This window comes from Manis pentadactyla, chromosome 10 (genome assembly GCF_030020395.1).
Source record: "Manis pentadactyla isolate mManPen7 chromosome 10, mManPen7.hap1, whole genome shotgun sequence".
In the NCBI taxonomy this organism is placed as follows: domain Eukaryota; kingdom Metazoa; phylum Chordata; class Mammalia; order Pholidota; family Manidae; genus Manis; species Manis pentadactyla.
Window position 1 is genome coordinate 75,203,564 of NC_080028.1, and position 23,947 is coordinate 75,227,510.

General features: G+C 41.3%; 1 protein-coding gene across 11 annotated transcripts in view; it reads left to right on the forward strand.

Moving 5' to 3' along the window:
• VPS35L (VPS35 endosomal protein sorting factor like) overlaps positions 1-23,947 on the forward strand; it is a 123,710-nt gene that overhangs the window by 48,901 nt on the left and 50,862 nt on the right. For all 11 annotated transcript variants that reach the window (XR_008992127.1, XR_008992126.1, XM_036917067.2 and 8 more), the window contains exons 13-23: positions 430-507; positions 996-1,118; positions 9,001-9,047; positions 9,825-9,936; positions 10,461-10,577; positions 12,770-12,823; positions 15,520-15,600; positions 18,510-18,572; positions 19,640-19,725; positions 20,880-20,960; positions 22,903-22,966. Coding sequence is in view for 9 of the 11 variants with exons in the window: in XM_036917067.2 (XP_036772962.2) it covers positions 430-507; positions 996-1,118; positions 9,001-9,047; positions 9,825-9,936; positions 10,461-10,577; positions 12,770-12,823; positions 15,520-15,600; positions 18,510-18,572; positions 19,640-19,725; positions 20,880-20,960; positions 22,903-22,966 (906 nt within the window). In the remaining 2 variants the exon portion in view is untranslated. The remainder of the gene's footprint in view (positions 1-429; positions 508-995; positions 1,119-9,000; positions 9,048-9,824; positions 9,937-10,460; positions 10,578-12,769; positions 12,824-15,519; positions 15,601-18,509; positions 18,573-19,639; positions 19,726-20,879; positions 20,961-22,902; positions 22,967-23,947) is intronic.

The window sequence follows — 23,947 nt, forward strand, 5'->3', positions numbered from 1 at the left end:
CTGACTCTCTTACGTAGCAGAATCTTTTTGCTTCATTTAATAAATAGAGCCACATGTGTTTATCATTTTTTAGAGAGGAAGAGAACACTATACACGATCTTGAGAGTACATTCCCTCTTAGTGCTATATTGATTTGTTCTCTCGGTCATGTGTTTAGAAATAAATTCATTACCTTTGGGAAATAACAAAGATGATTACTGCAAATGTTCTTTTTTCATTAAAAATAGCTTCTATGGCTTTTCTTATAAAGGCAATGTATGCTTATTGAATAAGAAAACCAATAAGCTAAAAGAAACTAACTTTCTGGGCTCTGTGCATATATACATATCTGTGTGTATAGTTTTAATTTACAAAACGGCATCACACTGTATGTATTATTTGCAACATGTTTGCCCATAAGTTAAGGTAGTTTCTTCTGTTTGGCTGCAGGTGGGCATGGAAGTGGCTCCCCATCTCAAAGAAAGTCTAAATAAGAACTTTTTTGACTTCCTCCTCACATTCAAACAGGTAAGAAGCCACTATCTGATGAGCTAATTGATAATAACATTTACATGATCACGAATTCACAAGACTCGGTTGGCTTTCCAAGTTGAGATGCCTTAAAGCTCTCTAAATGTGCAAACCTCAGAAAATGACACTCGCCTCTGTTACAATTAAAATGTGTTGATTGCTCTGCACAAGCAGAGAGAATTAATATGCATGTGTTAACAGGAAACGTCTCCAGTTGATTAGCTTTTCTTCTTAGCATCTGCTGGCTCCACTTAGATCAGGTTACTTCTTTGCACAGCGCCCATTCCCAAACAGTTCAGCTTGGTAACATGGGAAACTTTCTGTGTGTTTTTTCTAGTTTAAAAAAAAAAAAACCTGAGAAACCAGGCTATTTCTCTTGGGATCATCCAAATGCTTACAAGTATGCGTGGTCTGTGTGTTACACCCCCTTTATTTATTCTGTGACTTTCCTGTCCTTTTCTAAGTGTTTATTTGGTCTCCTGTAGATTCATGGGGATACGGTCCAGAACCAGCTGGTGGTCCAGGGAGTGGAGCTTCCATCCTACCTGCCCTTGTACTCACCTGCCATGGACTGGATCTTCCAGTGCATTTCCTACCATGCCCCTGAGGTAATTGCCTGGTGGCTTCAGTATGAAGTTCATACAGAGGAAGCAAGCTAGGGCTCCTCTCTCCTCCATCTTGTGTTGCAATGCCCTCTACACCAGTGTGCTTTGTAATGGAAACAGGGCTGTTCATAACAGCTACATCAACACCAATGGTAGCTGGTCGTTAGAGAGGGCTGTGTGTGGCTGGTTTTATACTCAACACTTTTCCTAGGTTGTCTTGTTCAGCAACTCTGGGAGGGAGATGAGGAGGCTCAGAGAGGTCAAATACCTTTGTGAGGTCACACAGCTAGAAGGTGGTGGTGACTGGACACAAACCCATGGAATCTGACTCTGGGGCCAATGGGCCTCACTGCTTCCTGACTAACCTTTATATGCCCCTTTGGGGTTCATAATAATCTTATGAAGTTGGGAGAGCAGGTAATATTTTCTCCATTTTATAGAATGAAAGCAAAACTCAGGTAATTGTTTTTATAGGAGTTTTTTGTCTTTTTGTCCAATTGAAGCATTGTCAGGAATTAAAGTGAAGTCAAAATCATGGCAAAATACTCTTTTTCTCTCCCAAGACTGAAAGTGTCAATAGCACACCAGTTCAGATGGTTGTAGTAACTGGTTGATACAGTTTCCCTTGTCTTTTCATTGATGGTTCAGAATTGATTCTTTGGAAAGGAAATCCAAAACAAGGATACATAGTACAAAGAAAATTCAAATATGCCTTTTCCCAGAAGCTGCAGACACATATTGACAGCCCTCAAAAGGACATGACTTTGATGAAGCAAATCCACTTTCAAGAAGACCACAACCCACACTGGTATGGACCAGCATATGTGCTGGTTCATGCATGCTGATGCAACATCAGAGACAACCGTGAGACAGGGGATGGGTTAAGTCATGGTATATGCATTCAGTGGAGTGTTGGGGCCAAGAAAAAGGCTCTTTAAAAAGATGGAGCCCCATGCTGGAGCTCTGTACATGCTGGCCTAAGGATATTCACAATTGATTGGTCAGTGAAAAAATGTTACACACCAAGCTAGTGTGTGTCCTAAGTGCTAGTGTGGCCTGGTGTTCAAGTGTGGTCCCTGGAGTTGGGTGCTCAGTGTGAATCTCAGCTCTGCTGCTGCTTATGGCTGTCAGGATAAAGGAGAGGTCAAGTCACTTGTCCCAAACCACCTTAAGCCTTTTTTCTTCATCTTTGAAATGGAGGCAATAAGAGTTCCTGGTTTCTAGTCTATTGCGTGGATCAGACAAGGCGATCCACTTACAGTGCTTAGTCGAGTGCTGCGTGCAAAGTGCTTGGATGTTTGCTGTGTCGTTAGGGTTGCCAGCAGGATTCTCATATCTGCATGAGAGAATTGGGAAGGAGATGTGTCCAGATATCACCGGAGGCTGAGGTTTAGATCATGTCGTTTTTCTTGGCCTGTTTTTTAACTTTTCAGCCAATGTAATGCACTCCTTGTGTTTTTATTTTTCCAAATCCTAATGTATGAGGAAAAAATAGGGACATCTTGTCTTTCAGATGAATTTTTTACCATGAAGTAAATTGATTTTAAATCAAGCCAGCATAAACATAAGATTGTTTGAAAATGTGCTGGCCATTCACTGTGATAGTCAGCAGTCTTAGCAACCACACGCTCTCTAGGTCCCTGGGAAGAGGCACCATGGGCTTGGCTGCAGAAAGGGAGCTGCCCTACCTATTCAGCTGAGTGCTGGAACATACGAGCAGGATTGATGTGTTTGGAAATGAGAACGCTTGTTTTTTCCCCCATTTTAATGAAGGCAAAATCAGATTAAAACACAAGGTACATGTCATAAGGCATTCTTCCTTTTATTTTAAGCCCCAGTAATCTCAAAGGATGGCAGAAGCTGAGAATAGAGCTTTCCTGGGAATAGAATTTCCTAATGAAACTCTAGGAAATCATTGCGCTAGAAGTGATTTTAAAAATTAGGTCACCTGAATAATAACAAACTCTGATTCTTGGGGCACTTAAATAAGGAACTTGCAGTGGCTCATTAAATTATCATTTAAAAAATGTAGAAGAATCAGTGTCAGTGTGGAAGGTGGTGGTGAAAATGTGTGCGCCATGGTGATGCCTGAACACTCTCTGAGCAGCTGCGGTGTGCCCACTGGGGAGTGAGAGTCTCATGTGGCCCTAAAAGGGCACCTCCTGCACGGAGGTGTCTAGTTCGGCTTCAGCGTACAGGACAGGCAAGGGAGACAAGGGAAAGGAGAAATGCCCTCAGCTACAAATACTTGAAATTTGAAATAGAAATTGAAATCCGAAATCCAAAACAAAGGAGTGGTTATTCAAAGAGGTTTTTTTGCTGTTGTTTTAAGACTGAGTTGTTTTTCCTTTACACAATGAAAATGAAATTATAGCTAGTAAAATCAGGTTTATGCCCCAGGCACATTCTGCCCAGAAAAAAGCAACCATTTCATAAAACCTGCTTTGGGGCAGTGAAAACAAATCCCTGGATCAGCTTCTCATCATTTCAGCAGTGTTTTGTTTGTGTGGGGGCAGTGTGGGAGATGGAGAAGGGAAAAAGGCCTGCCCCTGGCATCAGTGTCAAGTCTTGTCTGATACGGAATCCCATGTGGTCCCTTGCAAAGCTGTGTGGTGTACATATTGAAGGAGGGGAGAGGAAAGGGTATCAGAGGCTGGGGTGGGCAGGTGGGCAGACCTGCGTTCAAACTGTGGCTGTGTTGCCTTGGGCTACTTGACTTCTTTGTGCCTCCGTTTTATGAGCTGTAAAATGGAGCTAAAACAGAACCCTTCTAGAAGGGCTGTTATGAAGTGACTGATGATGCATGTCCATGCATGGCCAAGGGCAGTTGTGCAGTGGGCACCAGACAAACGGGGTAACTGTTACTGTTACATTTGGTCATTGAAGCAGATGGGAACCTGGGCTGACTTGAAGGCCAGGAGACGAGCAGGAGGCAGTGGAGGAAGGGACGGGACCTGTCCCTGCAGAAAAGAGGCAGGTGAGAGACATAATGAGCCTGGCAATACTGGAAAAGAGTGAGAAATAGGCGAATTAGGCTGGCCAGGAGTGGATCCGGCCAGGCTGGGCCAGGCTGCAGAGAGTGAAGAGCATACATGGGGATCAGGCAGCTCTTGAAGACTTTTGATTGGTGGAATGATTTGAAAAAAGTGTTTGAAGATCAAGCTTCTGCATACCAGGTGGATTCGAGGGAGGAGAACTGGTTGGCAACTGTGGAAAAAGCAAGAGACAGGATAGGAGAGAATCTCATAGTCAGAAACGTGTATTAGTAAAAATAATATTCATCTGAAAGAATTTGGAGAAGATAGGAAGGTGAAAAGGAGAAAAATCGCCCTTGGATCCTAGCTGTCCGTACCTGGTCAGTGTTAACGTCTTGGTGCATTTCCTTGTTAATATTTCCCTCCACTGTCACTCTCGCTCTGTGTTTTTGTTTTGTAGATGAGAATTGTTGAGGGAGATGAGTCAGATTTGTTTGTGTTTGAGCTCTTAACGCAACGACCTGTTTCTGAGGCTCACCCTGCTAACTTGGGCTGTCTTAATTCACTCACAAGTTCTGTAGGCTGGGAACTACTGTTGTTCACATTTTATAGATGAGGCACCTGAGGCTTATGACTTGCAGAGTAACGCACTGTGTGTTTGAAGCCATGTAGCCATTTTGTTCTAAGCAACCAGATTTATTCTCTCAACTCCCAAACTCTTTCTTTCTAGATAACTTCATTAATGGAGGTGAGACTTAAAGGCATTAACAAACTGACTCATGGGACTGTTATCCAATGGTCATACTATAAATTGTACTTTAATCATTCTAAAATGTGATTAGGTTAATGATCCCAAACTAAGACTAGCCTTGGCCGTTCCCTCTTAAGCATAGAGGTGTGTTAATATGTTTGTTCTTTCAAACTGAGAAAAATCCTTAGTGAAAGAAAAATAATTTGAAAAATTAAAAATTTCTCCTATTAATGCCTAGGGTATAAACTTTCTTTTTATTCATATTGAAATATTCTGTTTCTCTGATACTTGAGCATATTAACTCTGGATTGGGGGAAAGCGATGTTGGATTAGTTTATGATTCTGCCCACCTTTACATGTTTGCTTCATTTAGAAAACTAAGAAGGAAAATATGATATGCATATTACTTAATTCTCTCTTTTTTTTTAAGCAGTGTCTTTGAACACTGATTGGTAGGTTACTTAGTAAAACAGCAGGTACAAATCTGTGAGCGCTCTGACCTGTGCATGAGTTCATCTCAGCTTAGAAAACAGGAATGTGGTGTTGGCCCAACTCTTTTTTTCTTTTCCTGTACTTTTGAAGTGGGTTAAGTAACCCTAATCTGAAGATAACCTTAAAAATCCAGTAGTTTTTAATATGATGGTGGCTGTACAAATCTATATATGTTAATGAAATGTCACAAAAACATAGTTCCCCCCCAATAATAAAGAACACATGTAAAACCTGGTGAAATAGTCTGCTTACCTGTATTATACCAATGTCAGTTCCCTGGCTTTGCTAGCCCACTGTGGTTAGGTAAGGTGTCATCATTGAGGGGGAGCCGGGTGATAGGTACTCAGGATCGCTCTGCTATTTTTATAATTTCTTGTGAGTCTATAATTGATTCAAAATAAAACATTTTTTAAAATCCATCAACTAGTCAACTAGGGGCAGTTTGAACAGTATTGTTATATTCAGAGCATGGATTTCCTATTCAAAAGAACGAGGTAGATTTGTGTGTGCTGACATGAGAAGATGGAGGCCCATGCTAGATCCTTGAGTAAAAAAGGCAAGTTACAGCTTGATAGGTATAAGATGATCTACTTTTGTAAAACAATGAAAAACAAACCAGGCCTTTACAACAAGAGCTATATATTCACAGGGTGTAGACAGCCATCTAGAAAGATAAACACCAAAATGTTGACACTGGCAATCCCTAGAAGTGGGAGTTGGGAGGAAAGGCATTGACACTTAACTTAATGCACAATGATACTGTTTGAATTTTTGTCCATGAGCATTTCTTATTTTTATAATTTTCATAAAAACAAATATATAAATATATGAGATGTAGGGGCCTCCTGAATCTTCAAGTTCTGATGTGTCTGCAAAATGATATGCTGAGCTGAAAGCTCTTCAGTGGTTTATGTCAGCCAGCAGGCTTATTTCTATCTCAGTCTGGTTGAGACTGTTGTTCATCTTGTTCTTGCCGAAGATAATCAATCCTGTCACCTCTCAGGAAAAAAAAAAATTTAATACCCTCTAACAGACATGCCTAAGATCCATATCATTTGGCTTCCTGGACCCTTAACGGGTATTTCTATATTCCTATATGACAACAGAGCTTTTTTTTTTTCAAGTTATGTTCTTGGATGCATTTTCAGTGCATTCGTCTCCCATGAAAAAGAACTTTTTAGGCATTTGTTGTATCTTAATGGCCAGAATGTTTTGCCCATATGTTAGCATTTGCCCTAGTTCATCTTTTCAGAAGTGTGTGCTAGGATGTGTCATTCGTGTGTGTGTGTGTGCATGTGTGCACACATAAGAGAAAGAATGATCCACACAAGGGCATGGATTTCTGTCTGATATCCTCACTGCTGTGTCCCCAGTGCCTAGAATAGCAGCTAGTGTGTTAAAATTGCTCCATAAGTGGGTGTTGAATGAGCGATTGTGTGTGTGTCAGTGTGATAATTATACAGACTATCTCTTTCTCAGCATTTTCCAGAAACCACTTTGATATTGGTCTTCAAGAATGGCTTTCCAAATATAAATACCCCATGAGCGAGTTAGGGAAGTCATTTGTGACACTGGCAATTTTGTCATCAGTTGGTATGCTTCTGGCTGTAAGGATCAAACACCTGACCAGCCCTACAAAAACAATTCAGTATATTCTCTCCCACAGTAAGTGTAGGTTCTGGGCCAGGTGGTTTCTGTCTGTTTCTCTGCTCTGCTATCCCTGGATAGTAGCAGAGTGGCTGCAGCCATTGCAGGCGTTATGTCCAGACATGGCTCCATTCAGACTCAGAAAGATGGGATGGGGTTCAGGTGGGGTGTTCAGATTCCTTGGGTTCCTGTTTAAGAACAAGGAAAATTTTCCTCGAAGCCACCATCTCATGCCAGCAGATTTAGGGTCTGGACTGGGCCCACTTCCTGTTCATAGGTGGCTGTCTCCTAATGGCAGAAGAGACCAGGGAGCTTCCTTGGGCCACTTTTATCAGGACATTAGTCCCATTCATGAAAGCTTCACCCTCCTGATCTGTTCACCTTGAGAGTTAGATGCCATTCAGACCGTAGCAGGCTGCCATAACTGACTGGGGTCGCTTAAACAACAGAAGTTAATTTTCTTAGAGTTCTGGAGGCTGGAAGTCCAATGTCAGAGCGCCAGCAGGGTTGGTTTCTGGGAGGCGTTTCCCCTTGGCTTGCAGACAGTTGTCCCGTCCCTGTGTCCTCACTCGGTCTTTTCTGAGTGCCTATGCGAACTCCTGGTGCCTCTTCCTCTTCTATAAGGATACCAGTCCAATTGGATTAGGGGCCCACTCTTAAGACCTCATTTACCATTAATTACCTCCTTAAAAGCCCTGTCACACTGGGGGGAAGGGCTTCAACATAGGAATCTGGGGGCAGGGGCGTGTGTAATTTGGTCTATAGCAGGACCCGACCTAGGATCTCTGGGGAAGAGACAGCAGTCTGAGTAAAATCGAGGTTCTGGGGCTGGGAGTATCAACAGACTCTCCAGTCAGCTATCATCTTAATTGTTAAGGCAAAACCTAGGACACAGAGGGACACAGCTAGCAGGCTGGAATTGTGCAAAGAAAACCCACTGTGCTTTTCCACTTTGGGACTAGACTAAGACACAAATCTCATTTTGGCCCCTTAGTTAGGAAGTGGCTTAGCCTGTCTAGCTTTGGCTTCCTTGTCTGCAAAGTGGGGATTATGTGGGGCTCGCAAGACTATTGTGAAGAGTCAGTGAGGAAAGGTATGTAAAGTGTTAGCACAGGGGCTGGTGCAGGTGCATCCAGGCTGCTCTTTTGTCCTAGGGCTGACCTTGTCTGTGTCATTCTAAACCTCCCCAAAGCCATTGACCTTCTTCCATTGATTTTTTGACAACAGAAACTCTTTTAAGGATACATAATTTCTTAAGAATAGCTCTAAAGCCATTAACAGTATTTCAATGACTAAAACATTCACTTCTCTTTGAGGGAAGAAAATGCTTCAAAATTCATGGAGAGAAAATGTGAAGAGTACAGCCTTTGATGCCAGACCGCCTGGGTCCTGGCTGGCCTGCGGTCCCAGCTGTATGATCTTGGTGAAAGCATGTCACGATTCTGTGATTCAGTTTCTCGTCTGTGAAGTGGGAGAACAGAGAGCCTGCCTCATGGGTGGTCATGAGAGTTGAGATCATGAGTGCAAAGTGCTTCTCACCATGACTGGCAGGCACAAGCCTTGGTCCCATGTGTGTGTATTTTACTGAGAATCCACAGGCACCTCATGAAATGGGGAGGGATGTGGTAGTAGAGGTGGGGAGTGGTCCTCACTGTCACAGGTGCCTCCTCCTCCTGTAGTCACCCTGCCGAGAGAATGGTACTACTTGCGTGCCCTGCCTGAGGACAAGGAAACCCAGGCTTAGCGACATCAGTGACTGGCCAGAGGTCTCACTGTGGGGTTGGTAAGACTAGACTTGAACCTGAGGGTGCCTGACTTCAGGGCTCAGCTTTTAGCCATTACACTACATTCCCCGAAAGTGAATTTTTTTTCTCCTCCATCTTTGCCAGGCACTGAGACTTATGGAAATGAGCATGTGGCTACATTTATTTTAGAGTTTATTACTTTGGAAATCTCTTTGTGAGAAATGTTGCCTTAGATTGTCCAACCTGATGATTTTTATTGTTGTTCTTTTTATTAGACTCTGCTAACTGAGATGATGGAGAGATGCAAAAAACTAGGAAACAAGTAAGTATGTTACAGTTCTTAGAGCATGAGTTTGCAAGTGGAGTTGGCATACCTGTGTGGGCAAGAAGGCCAACAGAGAGGCAGGGTGACATGGAGGTCAGGAACCTAGAGTCTGATTGCCTGGGCCCAATGCCTAGCTTTACTTCTACCTAGCTTTGTGAACTTGGGTCACTCACCTGACCTCTCTGTGCCTCAGTCTCCTCATCTGTACAATGGGTTTAATTATAGTCATTTGCCCATGTGGCTGTGGTAAGTGGTAGGGCCAGGAAGAGCTCCATTTTCCTGTCATTTGGGCATATGAGGTTTCCTCTCTGCTCTCCTTCTGGTGGTAGATGTTCCTAAATCACTGTGTCCCTAATCCCAGAACAGTCCTTCTCATGAAAGGTGTGGATATATATTTGTAGCTTAGATCAATTTTGTTACTTAGTGTTTAGTTTTATTAGCACACCAGGCCTATTGAAGTCTGTTTACTTCTGTTTAAATGGATTTGATTTGCTTGCTGAATTACCTGCCCATCGATCCAGCCAGACAGCCATCCATCCACTCATCCATTCCCCCTATTCATCCAGTCAATTGAACATTTATTGAGTTTCAGATATGCACAAAACACTGCTTTAGCCTCTAGAGGTTGCCGTTTGCTGCCAGTCTTTTTTTTTTTCCTTTCAACTTTACCATTAAAGAGCTGTCAGTCATCCTTGGCAGCAACACACATCCTAAAATCAAAGTGATTTTCATTAAGGGGCAGCTCTGCTGACGTAGGGCGTGTGTGTCTTGTAGCGCCTTGCTGTTGAATTCCGTGATGTCCGCTTTCCGGGCCGAGTTCATTGCCACGAGGTCCGTGGATTTCATTGCCATGATTAAAGAGTGTGATGAGTCCGGTTTCCCCAAGGTAGGCTCCTGACTGAATGCTCCATGGGAGGACAAGCAGGCAGTGTTTATGTGATAGATCTCAAGGGAGAGTCTGGTGTTGGGGGCAGCTTGGGCCCACAGAATTACAAGTGAAGGCTCTGTTCCTGAGAACATGATTGGAAGGTGAGTTGGCTATTGGGATTGTCAGACACATGTAAGTGCTCCCAGTCAGGCCTCTGTGAGTCCTACATCTATCTCATTTGCTCACAACGAAATATTAGGAAAGACTTGTTTTATGTCTTTAAAAAATGTATCTTCACTCATTATTTATGAAAAGCTTTATCCAGCAAACTAGTATGGTCCACAAATAAAATGAATCCACAGAGCCAGCTCTTTATTTTGAGCTGCTCGGTCTGTCTTGCTTAGGCCTGTTGGTCGAACTTCAGAAAGAGGTTCTTGGCAGATTAACCCTGAGATGAGCTAAATGTTACAGCCTCCTGCCTTTAAGCCTCAGTTACTACGCTTTAAATCTCCAGGATCCTAATAATTTGATATGTTTGTTAGCATTTCCTTTTTCGCTCACTGGGGTTGAACTTGGCCTTGGCTGATCCTCCTGAGGCTGATCGACTTCAGATCCTCAATGAAGCTTGGAAAGTTATCACTAAATTGAAGAATCCACAGGTGGGTGGCCATTTAGATCTTAGATTGACTGCTTTTTGTCCAAGTTATATAGTATACTCTTTCTTAAAAAAAAAAAATTACCTTTCAACTAATCATACCTGTTTTTAAATTTACTTCTTTTAACTGTATGATTTGTTATCCTATAATACAGAATTATAATCATACCTCTGTTTTTAAATTTACTTCTTTTAACTGTATGATTTGTCATCCTATAATACAGAATTATTAGCTCTAAAGATGTATTTCTTTGATGTCTGCATCCCAATTATGTCTAATTCTTAAAGCTTCAAGCTGCACTCAAAATGTAAAATTACAAATATTTGAAACTTGAAAAGACCTATAACTTTGCAAACAGCATCCAAAATGCAGCAGTCTTATAGTATTTGGATTTGAAAATACCAATTTAGTAAGATATTCCTAAGTTGAAGATCAGCAGTCAAGCCAGGAATTGGTGAAAGGGAATTCCAGGTTCTAGCCCTTGAAGGAGATAGCCAAAGCCTCTTTCTCTCCATGCTTCATATGCAGGAAGTTTTGGGAAGGTGGACCAATTGATACTAGTTGCTGTAAAGCATGCAGAGAGAGCCATGATATTTTAAGTTTGGCTTTCACGCCTCCCCATCCTTGTAGGCAGCATACCAGCAGTTTGTGTGGCTGCCACTAGGTAAATGGCCTTGCCTGTCTTTGTAGCTGGAAGACCAGCTGGGCACACTTCACCATACTGGCAGTGTTAGTCAGTTCAGGCTGCTACAACAGAAAACCACAGACCAGGTAGCTTGTAAAGAACAGGCATTTATTTCTCCCAGTTCTGGAGGCTGCAAGTCTGAGATCTGGGGACCAGCCTGGTTAGATTCTGAGTGAGGGTCCTCCAGGTTGCAGACTGCCAGCTTCTCTTTACATGGTGGACAGGGAGAGAGTTCTCTGGGGTCCCTTTTATCAGGGCACTAATCCCACTCAGGAAGGCCCTGCCCTTATGACCTAATCACCCCCCAAAGGCCCCACCTTCTGATACCGTCACACTGGGGGTGAGGGTTTCAACATACACATATTGAGGGACACAAACATTCAGTCTAGCATAGCGAATGATTGAGTATGGATATGTAGCATTTGATACAGTCATTTATCGAAAAGGAGATATTAGAGTGAGCTTAGTTATAAACCCCTTGCTAATCACCGCATTTACCATAGTGTATTGAGAATAGTGATGTAATTTAGAAAAATCAAAAACTGATTTACTAGATTGTATACCTAGGTTAAGTTTAGCAAAATGTTCGTTAAGCTTCAGCTGTTGGAGTTCGCTGTTTAACCTAACTCTGATGTTAGCTAAAACAGCTTATTTAGGGTATATAAGTCAAAACCTCTGGGCCCTGGTGCCCATACATCAGTGCTTCAAAGCAACCTTGCGTCAGAAGCTGTTCAGTGTTTAACTCACACTCACCTCCTTAAGCCCACCTTCTCAGCATTCCAGTCCAACCTCCTAAGGGTCCTGGCTTTCCTTGTGTGAATGAGATAAGCTTTCTTCCCTCCCACTTCTTTCTTTTCCTTAAAGTGTCAGCACAGAAGAGATAAACTTGCAGGTCAAATTTTTCTTTGACCATTTTTTTCCCATTTGAGTGTTTTTCCAGACAGGTGGCCTTACTCACTTGGTTATTGGCACTTCGGAGCCAACTCATTGTCTCCCCGTGCACCCTCTTCTTGACTCTACTGCATAATTTCTTACTAACTCCTTCAGTGCTTCCTTAACCTTTTTACAGCATATACATCACCCCTCTCTTGGACAAATGGTTTATTTTTTAAAGGCAGGAAGCCGGTTTTTTCTCAGAAACATGCAAAAATCATTTTAAGCAAAGCTTAAACCAAGCAAAATTGGTTTCTTTGCTCAAGTGTGGCGAGGACTCCCCACTGTTTTCTCTGCTGCCCTGAGAGCCTCCCAGACTTCTGTCTTGGCCTAAGTAGCAGTTCTGGAGTGAAAATTTGATTCGTTTCAAGCTACTTGTGTTTTACTGTAAGTCGCTTCTCAGGGTAAAATACATCAGTGGTCCAGGCTTTTCTGTAGATCAACCACTCTTGAAATCCCTGTCACTTGTCAACTCTCTTAACTTTCAAAGCCCTTGAAGGGGTTTGTACATGATGAGCTCTTGCCACAAGGTCAGCTGTGGTGGTCTCACTATAAAGACACTTTCTTTTTCTCCTAGGACTACATTAACTGTGCCGAGGTGTGGGTAGAGTACACCTGCAAGCATTTCACGGTATGTGTGGCTGTAGCATTGTTTTTGAAAGAGTCATATTGTTATTTATTCATGTTTATAATAGTGAATAAGGCTAGCTTAGGCACTGAGGCATTTCGAATGGCAGTTGTCCTTAATTTGTAAAAATTTCATCCTTTGTAATATAGTGTGATGGGGCATTAATAGGTGGCCTATAGCAAAAGTATTCCATGCTCTTATGTAAATTTGAGAAATGCTGCATGATACAAAGTTAAGCAGTTTTTTCACTATAGGACACCTTAGATGCTTACATGCTAAGTGCCTTGTGACATTCCATGGGGGTCTGGTAAGCAGCATTTCCCAAGCACATTTCCCTTGCATGTAATTTTTTCTAAACAAACAGGCACTTCTTTCCTTGTGTCCAGACTAGAACCCCAGTATGAGAAATACTGAATTTGCCAAGTAGTGGAGACCATATAAGCAGGAAGAACTGGGTTCAAATCCTGTTGCTAAAGTGCTTATTTTGATCAACTGTTAAAAATAAAAGTATAGCATACATACAGAAGAAAGAAATAGTGTACATATATTTTAAATTTGTTGCTTAATGAATCTTGACAAAATAACACTGTCTGATCATGGCCCAGATGATGAAGCAGGAAACAACTGCCCCCACCCACTGTAGAAGTCCGCTGTATGCCTCCCCCTGCCCCCACCAGTCATAGCTTCCAGCCTTTGGAAATGGAAGGTAACCACCAAAGTTGGTTTTTCCTCATTTTGACCATGATGTCAATGTCACTCTGTTGATAATATTTCTTTTGTCCAATTTTTGTTTTATGGTTTAGTATGGAAATTTCAAGCGTGATCTCCCTTGTTGTCATCACCTGGAAATGATCAGCTTATGACAAATCTTGTTTCACATCCTTACCCCTTTTCCCTACCCCTGGATTGTTCTGAAGCAAATCTCAGACATTGTTTTTCATCTGTTAGTGTTTCAGCACATATCTGTCAAATATGAGAATACCCTTTTCTGAAACAAAGTCCCCATACATTCTCCTAATCAAAAAAATTAATGCTTTTAATATAATTAAAAATCAATCAGAGTGCTCCAAGTGCCTCATAATTTTGTTACAGTTTATTTGTTCAATCAGGATAAATAGGAACCCATGCATTGCAGTAGACTCTTGGGGTTCTTTTAGTTTATAAGTTCTCTCTCTCTTCCCCTCCCCATCCCCTTCTTTTTTTTTTTGTCCCTCTGTAATTTATTTGTTGCAGAAATTGGGTCCTTTGTCCTGTAAGGGTGCCCAGTCTGGATTGGCCATTTGCTTCCCTGTGGTGATGTTCAGCATGTCCTTCTGCCTTCCGTATTTCCTGTCAATTGGCAGTTAGTTCTGGAGGCTTAATCAGCTGTAGATTGGGTTTTTAGCCACTGTAAGTGGTGGTGTGGTGCTTCTCCTGCAAGGCTCACAGTATCTGATTGTGTCTCTATGACATGGGCAGCCACTGAAGGTTGTGGCATCTCATGGGTGGGCAGGGGTACCCAAATGGTGATGTTTGGAATTGCTATCATTTCCTCTTTATTTATTAGCTGGAATACTTGTATAAAGAGAAACTCATGTCAGATGTTTGATTACCCTGAAGCATGGTTTGTACATAAAGAAGGCAGGATTGATGCTGGGTTTTGTCCCTGTTATTTACTAGTTTTAGAATAATGGTTCAATTCCCAGTGTCCCAGAGATGACCAGTGAGCAGTCACTGCTGTTGGTATCTTTAGGAATTCATGGATTTAAACATATTTGAATTACCTTATTCTTACCAGTTCCCAGTTGTCCCATCTTTGTCTAGTGGGTGCCTTTCCAAGTTGGGTCCTGAGTCTTTCTGACATGCTCTCCATAGTCTGTGATGCCTTCCTTGCTTCTGATATAAAATGTTGCAGCCTCCCTGGCATATTTTAATCCCAGAGTTGGAATCAGCTGTTTCTCCAAGGGGATTTGGTTCCTACTGGTGCCATCGTTAGATTTTTTTCTTAGCTGCTGTGATCCTAGCTAAGTCACTTAACTTCTCTGAGCCTCCACTTCCTAATCTGTAAAGTGGGGTTATTGATGTCCATGCCGGGGAGTAAATGAGCGTTAAAGGAGAGGGTGAACAAGCACCTATTATCACAAGTAGGACACTCAGCCATTGTAGCATGAAAACAGCCATGACAATATGTAAGTGAGCATGGCTATGTTCTAATTCACTTCATGCACACTGAAATTTGAATCTCACTTAGTTCTTTTGGTTTGAATATACAAACCATTCTTAGGTCGTGCTGTATAAAACCAGGCCCTCGATACACATGGCGAAAGTGAAGTGCGCATTTGTTCCCCAGCTGTCGGGGCTCCATGTGCTCTTCCCATGATGCCTGGCTCGGGCCTCTGCAGCATGTCGGGGGGCCTGGGACAGGCAGACAGAAAGCGGCATAGCCAATTGTGCCAGCACTCAGGAAGGCAGGGACCCTGTAATGCCCAGAGCCTTCAAGAAGAATGCTGTGATGCTGACTCGGTGTTGGTGCAGATGCAGCTGCCTTTGGGCTAGGATACAGGTGGGATTTCTCCCTTTTTATTGTCTTCAGCATGTTTGAAACCAGTTCCTGAAAGGTGTGTGGTACGTTCCAAAAACATTAGTCCTTTCCCCCAGAAATGTGGGCAGCAGCTGCCTGTCAGCATCTAGTACACGTTGGATTTATTTTCCTCCCTTAGAAACGAGAGGTGAATACCGTTTTGGCTGATGTCATCAAGCACATGACTCCAGATCGTGCATTTGAAGACTCCTACCCTGAGGTAACAGGTTTTTGCCTTTCTTGTTTCCACACGGTTAGAATTTTATTCTGTTGAAATAAATAGGCATGTTGCATGAGTCAGGCTGGGAAGTGAGATAATCCTGGCTGGGATTCCTAGCTCTGCTGTGTCCTCAGTTCCTTGACCTTGTTGAGTCTCAGCTTTCTCGCCTGAAAAATGGGAGTAATGACAGTCCCCTTGGAGTGGTTGTGGGAACTAAATGAGACGGGATATGGGAAGTCGTGGCATGATTGCTTGGCACAATAAGTAAAGTGTCTGTCATTTAGTTAAACTAACTTTTTATTGGAATTAATATCAAGCTTATTGGAAAGTTGAAAGAGTAGCTTAGAGAACTCCTGTTACTCTTTCCGTAGATTCACCAGTGCTAAAGTTTCCTGTGTTTGCTTTATCATTATCATTATGTGTATACACACACATGTGCACATATATGTAAGTAAGTCTTTTTCTGAATCATTGGAGAATAAGTTGCATACTTCATGTCACTTTGCCTATGAAGAATTCAATGAGTATTTCCTAAGAACAAAGATATTCTCCTACATAACCATAGTTTAGTTATCAAATTCAGGGAATTTAATATTTTACTATTATCTACTCCATAGCCCATATTCCAGTTTTGTCCTTGAGAATGGATTCTTTTTCCCTTCAATACAGAATCCAGCTCAGGTTCCCTTACCGTAAAGTAACTAAACTTTTTTATTTTTTATTTTTTATTTAATAAGATGGCGGAAGTGAAGTGGGCATTACTTCCCCAGCTGTCTGGGCTCCATGTGCTCTTTCCATTATTTTATTTTTATTTAATAAGATGATATGCAGGCACTTAGAACCTGTGACCAGTTTCCAGCTTCAGTTAGGATAAGAAAATTAGTTCCATATTCTTATAAGAATTTCAGACAGTTACTGATCTGCTAATTAAAATTCCTATCCCCAGTGAGGAGCAAGTGGATATCATGTGCCTGCAGATCTAGGGTGCTCTGTGAAAGTCACAGCATCATCTGTCTGTGTAGCATTCAACTGAGTCATGACTGAGGCTTGAGGAAACATCATTCATGCCCAAACCAAGGAGATCCTGTAAAGTAATTGGCCTATATTTTTCCAAAATAGCATTATCTTTAATGAGAGAGGCTAAGAACTGTTCCAAATTAACACAGACTAAAGAGCAATGAAAATGAAATGCAGTGCATGACCCTGGGCTGAATTCTGTACTGAAGAGAGGAAAAATAATGCTCTAGAGGACGTATTGAGGCAGTTGATGAGATTGGAATACAGATGATAGATTAAGTATTATAATAACATCAGGGTTAACTTTCCTAAATTTGGTAACAGTAAAGTGGAAATGTCAGAGGCTGTGATTATTCTTAAGAAATAACAAATGAAGCGTTAAGAAGTGAGGGGCATGATACATGCAGTCTACTTTCATATGGTTCAGAAAAAAATGTCCTAGGTAAAAAGTGTGAAAAAGCAAATTTGGCAAAATATTAAGAGTTGGTGAATTTGGGTAAAGAGAATATAGGAATTTTCTACAGTTCTTTCAGGTTTTCTACAAGTCTGAAAGTATTTCAAAATAAAACGTTAAAAAAGGTGTACCGATTGTGTGTTTACGAATTCTACCATTGGATGGATGGGCAAGGAGATGAAACAGATGTACCGAAGTGTTAGTCATTGTAGAACCTAAGTGTTGAGTAAATGTATTTGATATATGTAGTCTTTGAATTTTCTTTGTTCTAGCATTTTAAAAATGAAATGTTGAAGGGAAAAAACTCTTTACATCAGAAAATGCATTGTGTGTAACTGTATTAAGTATTCAAAAATTTCTTTTTCTGAAGGGATTAGTTGCTCTGGATAAGGTTTCAGGAACTATTTAACTATAGTTAAATATTTAACTGTTTTAAAGATATTGCAGTATCTTATAATGCTCAGCCTGGAGTATTGTTTGTCATGAAGATTTGAAGTCCTTAACTTAACTGGTCTTTTACTTAACTGACCTCATAAGCTACTTAATTATGAAATGGGGCTCATTCTTAATATTTTCTCTTTTTAGACCATGAGTGATTTCTTTGCAGATGATTTAGACAGCAATGTTTTTAGTATAAACAAAGTATTTGTCAGTAACCAGGGGCAGGCACTTCTTTTTTATTTAGAAGAAGCAAGCTACTTGGTTCTTCTGCACAAAGGCCCTGTCTACAGGACTGTGCACATCTCAGGGCGAGGGGTGTTGACAGCAGGACCTGGGCACCTGGGGCAGATATCACAGACTGTGCCGCCGTCCTCAGGTGATGATGTGGCCTTCAGTCCCACTGGCACACTTAGTCCAGTGCTCTCAGAAGTAGTCAAGAACAGGGCCATCATGGGCTAGAATAGGGGTCTGTATACTACAGCCCACAGGCCATAGGTAGCCCACCACCTGTTTTTGTGAATCGTAATACTGGAACCCAGCCATGCCTATTAGTTTAATGCAGCCTCTTTTCTAGGCTGCTTTCAACAGTAGCAGAGTGAGTAGTTGTGATGCATGTATGGCCCTTTATAGAGGTTTGCCCACCTCCTTGAATATTCACTGCTGACTTTAATGGAGAGCTTTCTGAAAGGTAGGCACTACTCTAAGCACTTTACACGTACCATCCCATTTAATCCTCACAGTGAGCAAGACATCTTTTGCTCTCCGTTTTACAGAAAAGGAAGATAAGACTAAGAAGTTGCTTCCCCAAGACTACAGAGAAGAAGATGGGCAAATGCAGCCTGAGACAGGGCCTAACCTAACCCAGTAATCCCCCATTCCTTGAGCAATCTGAGTTTCCCTTATAGTAAGTGTAAATTTCAGGTTATGAAAGAGGGCTGCCTTTTTAAAAATAGCCAAGTTTTATCAAATAACATGTGCGTTTTGTTGTGTTTTGCAGCTTCAATCAATAATTAAAAAAGTGATTGCCCACTTCCATGATTTCTCAGTTCTTTTCTCAGTGGTAAGTAGTATTCCTTAGTTATCTTTGGAAATTTGTGTCTGAGTCAGATTCCCTTAGTGTCTCAGTTATTTTTTCATGGTGCCCTAGGTCAAAAGAAATACTTAGCAGTTCCTTTTATAGAGTAGTTAGGTTGAAATAATTTAAGTATTTATGGCATAGCAACTTAATCAGCCTTTGAAAAAATAATGCACACAAACTAAAAGAAAAATATTCTCTTTATTTCATTCATTACCTATTAACGGGATGTGTGCGTCTGCTGGGCTCCACACAACCTCTGAAACCTTGTACTCAAACTGGGCATCCCCTTCCTTGTCTCCTCTTCTGCAATGATTTTCACATGACAGCTGCTTTTTATCACACAAGCAATCTAACATTGGAACTGTGAAGTGTATCAAGCTCTAATACCTGTCTCAGTGTCTTACAGAGTTGAGATTTCTTATGTTTCCCTCAAAAATGTAAATAATGCTGCGAGGGCAGATCTAGATGATTCCATGTGTAGTGACACTCTTCTCCCTTCCCATTTCCATTGATGTACATGCACAGGACTCTGGTTGGTTTTTTGCTTATTTAATAAGAGATGCTGTTATTTATTGGACACTTGCCATCCTCCAAGGGCTGGGCTGGAACTTCACAGGCATAGCTCATACACTTGGCACAGTGCCACTGGGAAGCGGAGCCGTTGTTATTCCCACTTTACAGACGAGAAAACCGATGCTGGAAGAGGTGGTGGAACTTTCTCTGCTCATCAATACAATCATAAAAAGACCAAAGACTGCCCTGCATTTTATTACTTGGTCATCTTAAGGTTTCCCCAAAGTTTTGACAGAATGTTCACTGGCCCCAGCCCTGATTCATATAACCAGGTTGCATATACATTGTTTTAGTTACGGACAGGTTTTAAAAACCTCAGGTTCCTCTCCCTGCTTTCAGGGAGTTCTCATCGGACCTGTCTCAGAGAGATGAACAACTTCTTCTGTTTTTGACCTTCAAAGAAAAAGTGATCCACAGATTCCTTCCAGTAACTTGTGTAAATTGCTTGCATGCAGAGTGCTCTTTTTCATTTTTAGGAAAAATTTCTGCCATTTCTGGACATGTTCCAAAAAGAGAGTGTGCGGGTGGAGGTTTGCAAATGTATCATGGAAGTTTTTATCAAGTAAGTGTAACGTGATGTAATCAGAAGCTTTGATTCCCGATGCCTTTATGAAAGCTGTTGATAAGAAATCAATTTATGTACTTTGAAGCTTAATGATGTGTATGTATATCACATCTAAAATAACATTGAGAGGAAAACCACATTAAAAGGAGCAGTCATGATAAAAGTTTGTAATTGTGCTCAAGAAGACAAATCAGGAGCCTGGCCACCACTTACATTTTACTCTGATCTGCTTTTAGAAGGAGCAATCTATTGATGAACTACTTAGAAACAACATTTTAAGAGATGAAAACAAAGCCATACTTACCAAGGTACTAGAGCTAGGAAGGTTTCCATCTTTAGTGTTTAGATTTGTGTTCAGTTTTCAAATTTGGTTCCTTTCATTTCCTTGATTTAATCTGTATTTCCCCAAACTGGTATTGTGGGTGGTATGTGAAATTATTTTAGGTGGTACATGGAGATATTTTTATTTTTATTTTAAAAGCTGTATGTTTATTTTAAAGTATATTAGATAACATAACTGGTTTGGTGATTTCATGTGTTTTTTTTTTTAGGACAGGGTTAAACTTAAAAAGTTAAAGTCACTTTATATATTAAATATATAGATATTATACAAAAGGAAAGTTAAGAGAACTCAAACAACCAGAGTTTGGAAAATAGAGCTAGATGTTGCTTGAATACATGTCTTAAGCTTTCTGTGTTGTCTTCCTAGATTAATTCCATATGCTTAGAACAAATATGCCTACTTTACTTATATACAGATTTGTTATAGGAGTTTGTCCTTTTATGGTATTTGAAAAACCAAGTAAATAATTTTGCCTGGCACTTAACACAAGTCATAGACAGGTTGTGGACAGCTTTAGAGGGTTCAAGAAACATAGTACAAAAACAGGTTTGCCCTTTGCCCGGCTGAGGAAATGTGGCAGCTTCAGTGTGATTTTGCAGTTAGAAGTTTGTATAGAAGAACCAACACGTTACTCAAAGAAGAACTAAGAGAAAACCAGAACATTGCCCCATTACATGAGCGTGGCCTTGCTCCATGCCAGTGGGATAATTTTCTGCTTCTCAAGTATGTGCAGTAAGTGAGAACTGAATCCACGCTTTCATTGCTCTTGGCAGATGTGATGTTACCATTATGTTTCAATGTCTCCCAGGCATCAGCAAGAGCCCACCAAGGACCCTGTCATTCTGAATGCCCTTTTGCATGTTTGCAAGACCATGCATGACTCTGTGAAGTAAGTCACGGCCTCAGGCTGAAACATAACATGGATTGGGTCTTAATGCCATATAATAAATAGTACATTAGGGAATTGCTGCTTTACGATGCCACTGTGAATAATATTATTTTATGGGGTCTGTTAAGGTTCTTCCTAATGAGGACATTCCAATCCAGGAGAGGAGGAAGGCTGAGGGTAATCTTCCTGAGAAAATGAGATGGTAGATGTTTTCACAGGGGGATTTCTGTCGGGAGAAAAAGGCTGGCTTCATGCAAGTGAACTCAAACTCCATGTCTCCTAGAGATTTGAGAGCAGCAGATAGTGTAATGACAAGTTCACTCATCCAGTAACACAGCCTTTAAATGTCTTCCTTATTATTAGCCAATTATTTGAAATTCAAATGAAATTGCTTGTATTCCTTACATGAAGGACTTCCTTTGTTGTATACTTGAGGCTCTGACCTGTCCATAGGCCTTACCTTTAGGTCAAAGGTCAAATTATCACTCCTTTGCTTTCTGTTTGTTTTCTTCCATTTTACTGTGTTTGAAACAATCCCTGCTTATTTGTGGCTAAAATTTTAGTCCCCAAAGTATTTTTAAACACAGCAGCTTGATTCAATTGGAAAATGTTAGAAGAATTGAGAAAATTGTTTTGGAACTTAACCATCAACAAGATGGATTGTATTTCTCTTCTGTTTTTTTTCTCTGAATTTTAGAATCTTTATGTTCATGACTTTGTGCTGTCAACTTCATGGGTAGTGATAAAAATGAAAATATCAAAACTTTTCATAATGGAGCTGATAGACTTCGGCTGGATAAAAACAGAAATAAAGGCACGAAATACATCCTGAAAGGTGGTTTTATTTGTAGGATATTGGGTTTTAGCTTAAATGAAACAGAAGTTTATTTCTTTCTTGCTAAAAGTGTGAGACCATAAAGTAGGGGTGAGGGTAGTTGTGCTTTGGAACATCAGCCAAGGACCTGTGTTCCTTCTGTCTTACTGCTCTACTGTCTCCCAAGGGTGTTGTCCTTGGCTTCCCAGTGGAGGCTCGCTTACCTTGACTGTGTCTACTACAGCCTGTGTGACATTGGAGGACAGGAGTTTTCTTTTAGGGACAAAACTTGGAAGGCTTATACATTGCTTGCATTTACTTCTTCTTGGCCAAAACTGTCAAATGGCCATACCTAGCTAAAAAAGGAGCTGGGAAGTGTTAGAGAATTGAAAGGGACATTGCATATGGGAGGACAGGATGGTCTTACTAATACTAGCTTTCCTCTAGAACACACCAACAAGACAAAAGCCTTGGTTCTTGTTTTCTCCTCTGCATTGTTAGAATTTAAGACAAAATACATTTGAGGAACTATTTATAAGCCTTCACATGTATAATCAGAACTATGAAGACTTGACATTTTCTTATTTATATTTGTGTTAAAGTTGCTGTTAAATAGAGGCAACTAAGATCTGTGGTTCACGTAAAGATGCATCCCCAAAGTAAGATGGATTGGTGGATGGAGAGGGGAATGGATAATTATGTGAGAGAGCAAATATTGTAAAATGATAATGGTAGGACCTTGGTGGTGGGTCTATGGGTGTGCACTGTGAAATTTTTTCAGCTTTGCTGCATGCTTGAGATTTTTTGTAATGTTGAACAAACTTTCTCTAAAGCACAAAATTTGAAGTTGGGCTTTGCTACCCCAGTTCCAAAGGAGAGGAAGTTACCTTCTTTTGCTGTTAATAAATGTATCTTGAGAACAGCATCTTTTGAGAGAGATGAAAAACACATTTAAATTGTTACTTTGGATTACATATGTTTATCCAAAAAACTGTTGGGGAGTTTTTTTAATCTAGAAAATGCAGAATGTTCTTACCTATTAAATTGCTTAACTTCTTCTGTATTTTTTTTCTTTAGAAACTTTCATTTATTATTTCAGTGTTAATTATATACAATTATTGATTTTAGTGCACTCACGCTTGAGGATGAGAAAAGAATGCTGGCCTATTTGATTAATGGATTTATAAAAATGGTAAGTATTGGGAAAGAAATTTCAGTGGGCTTGGAAATGTGATGTAATTGTTTATCCTTTTTCTGGCAAAAGTAGTTAACGTTATGTTCCTGGTGCTTTTCATTTTTATTAAGATGAGATGAAATGAGAAAACATCTTACATTAGCCAGCACCTCCCAGGGAGCAGAGAGAGCCAGACACAACTGGCTGAAGGGGGAGGTTAGGGACCCACTGGCTCACAGGACAAGAGGTCCAGGGATGGAGTGCTGCAAAGCAGCAGCTGGACTTGAGGACTCTGGAGTGTCTCAGGGCCTGTGTGTGTCCTTGGCTCTGGCTCTGTCCTCCTGGCATGCTCCCAGGCAGGCTCCCTCCCCGCGAGAGCTCCAGGCTCCATTCCTTCCGGTTCTACAGCCCAGTAGGAACGTCCTGGGACTGAGTTTCTGGATTAATTTGGGTCATCCGCTCATCCTTGAATGGTCTGCTGTTGTTTGGGAACAAACATACCAATAGGCCAGGCCTGGGAGACATACGCACCCCCAGGTAGCTCGGATCACATGGGCCGGGCGTGAGAGAAGGGACTCTGTGAAGCACCCAGCGTGCTGCTCACCAGGTGGTGGAAAGGATGCTGGGGTCGGGGGCAGAATACCAAAGTCCGCTCACCATCCATTATGCTTACTCATTGTTGCTTAACAACTACCCCCAAAACTTGGTTTTTAGGCTTTAAATAACAGCGTTTTTAATCCTTATAATTCTGTGGGTTGGCGGTTCACCACACTGCTCTATGTGATGGTGGCTGGTGGGGCAGGAGGATCCAAGCCCGCCTCACTCAATGTCTAGGGTCTGGGCTCGGGCTGTCAGCTGCAGTGCCTCATTTCTCACCTGACCTGTTGCTCTCCACTGTTCTCTCACCCCCCTGTCTTCTCAGCCGAGCTCTTAGGTGGCGGTGGCACGAACAGAGGCTGTGGGGCCTTTTAAGAGGCAGAGATTCGGACCACACAGTGA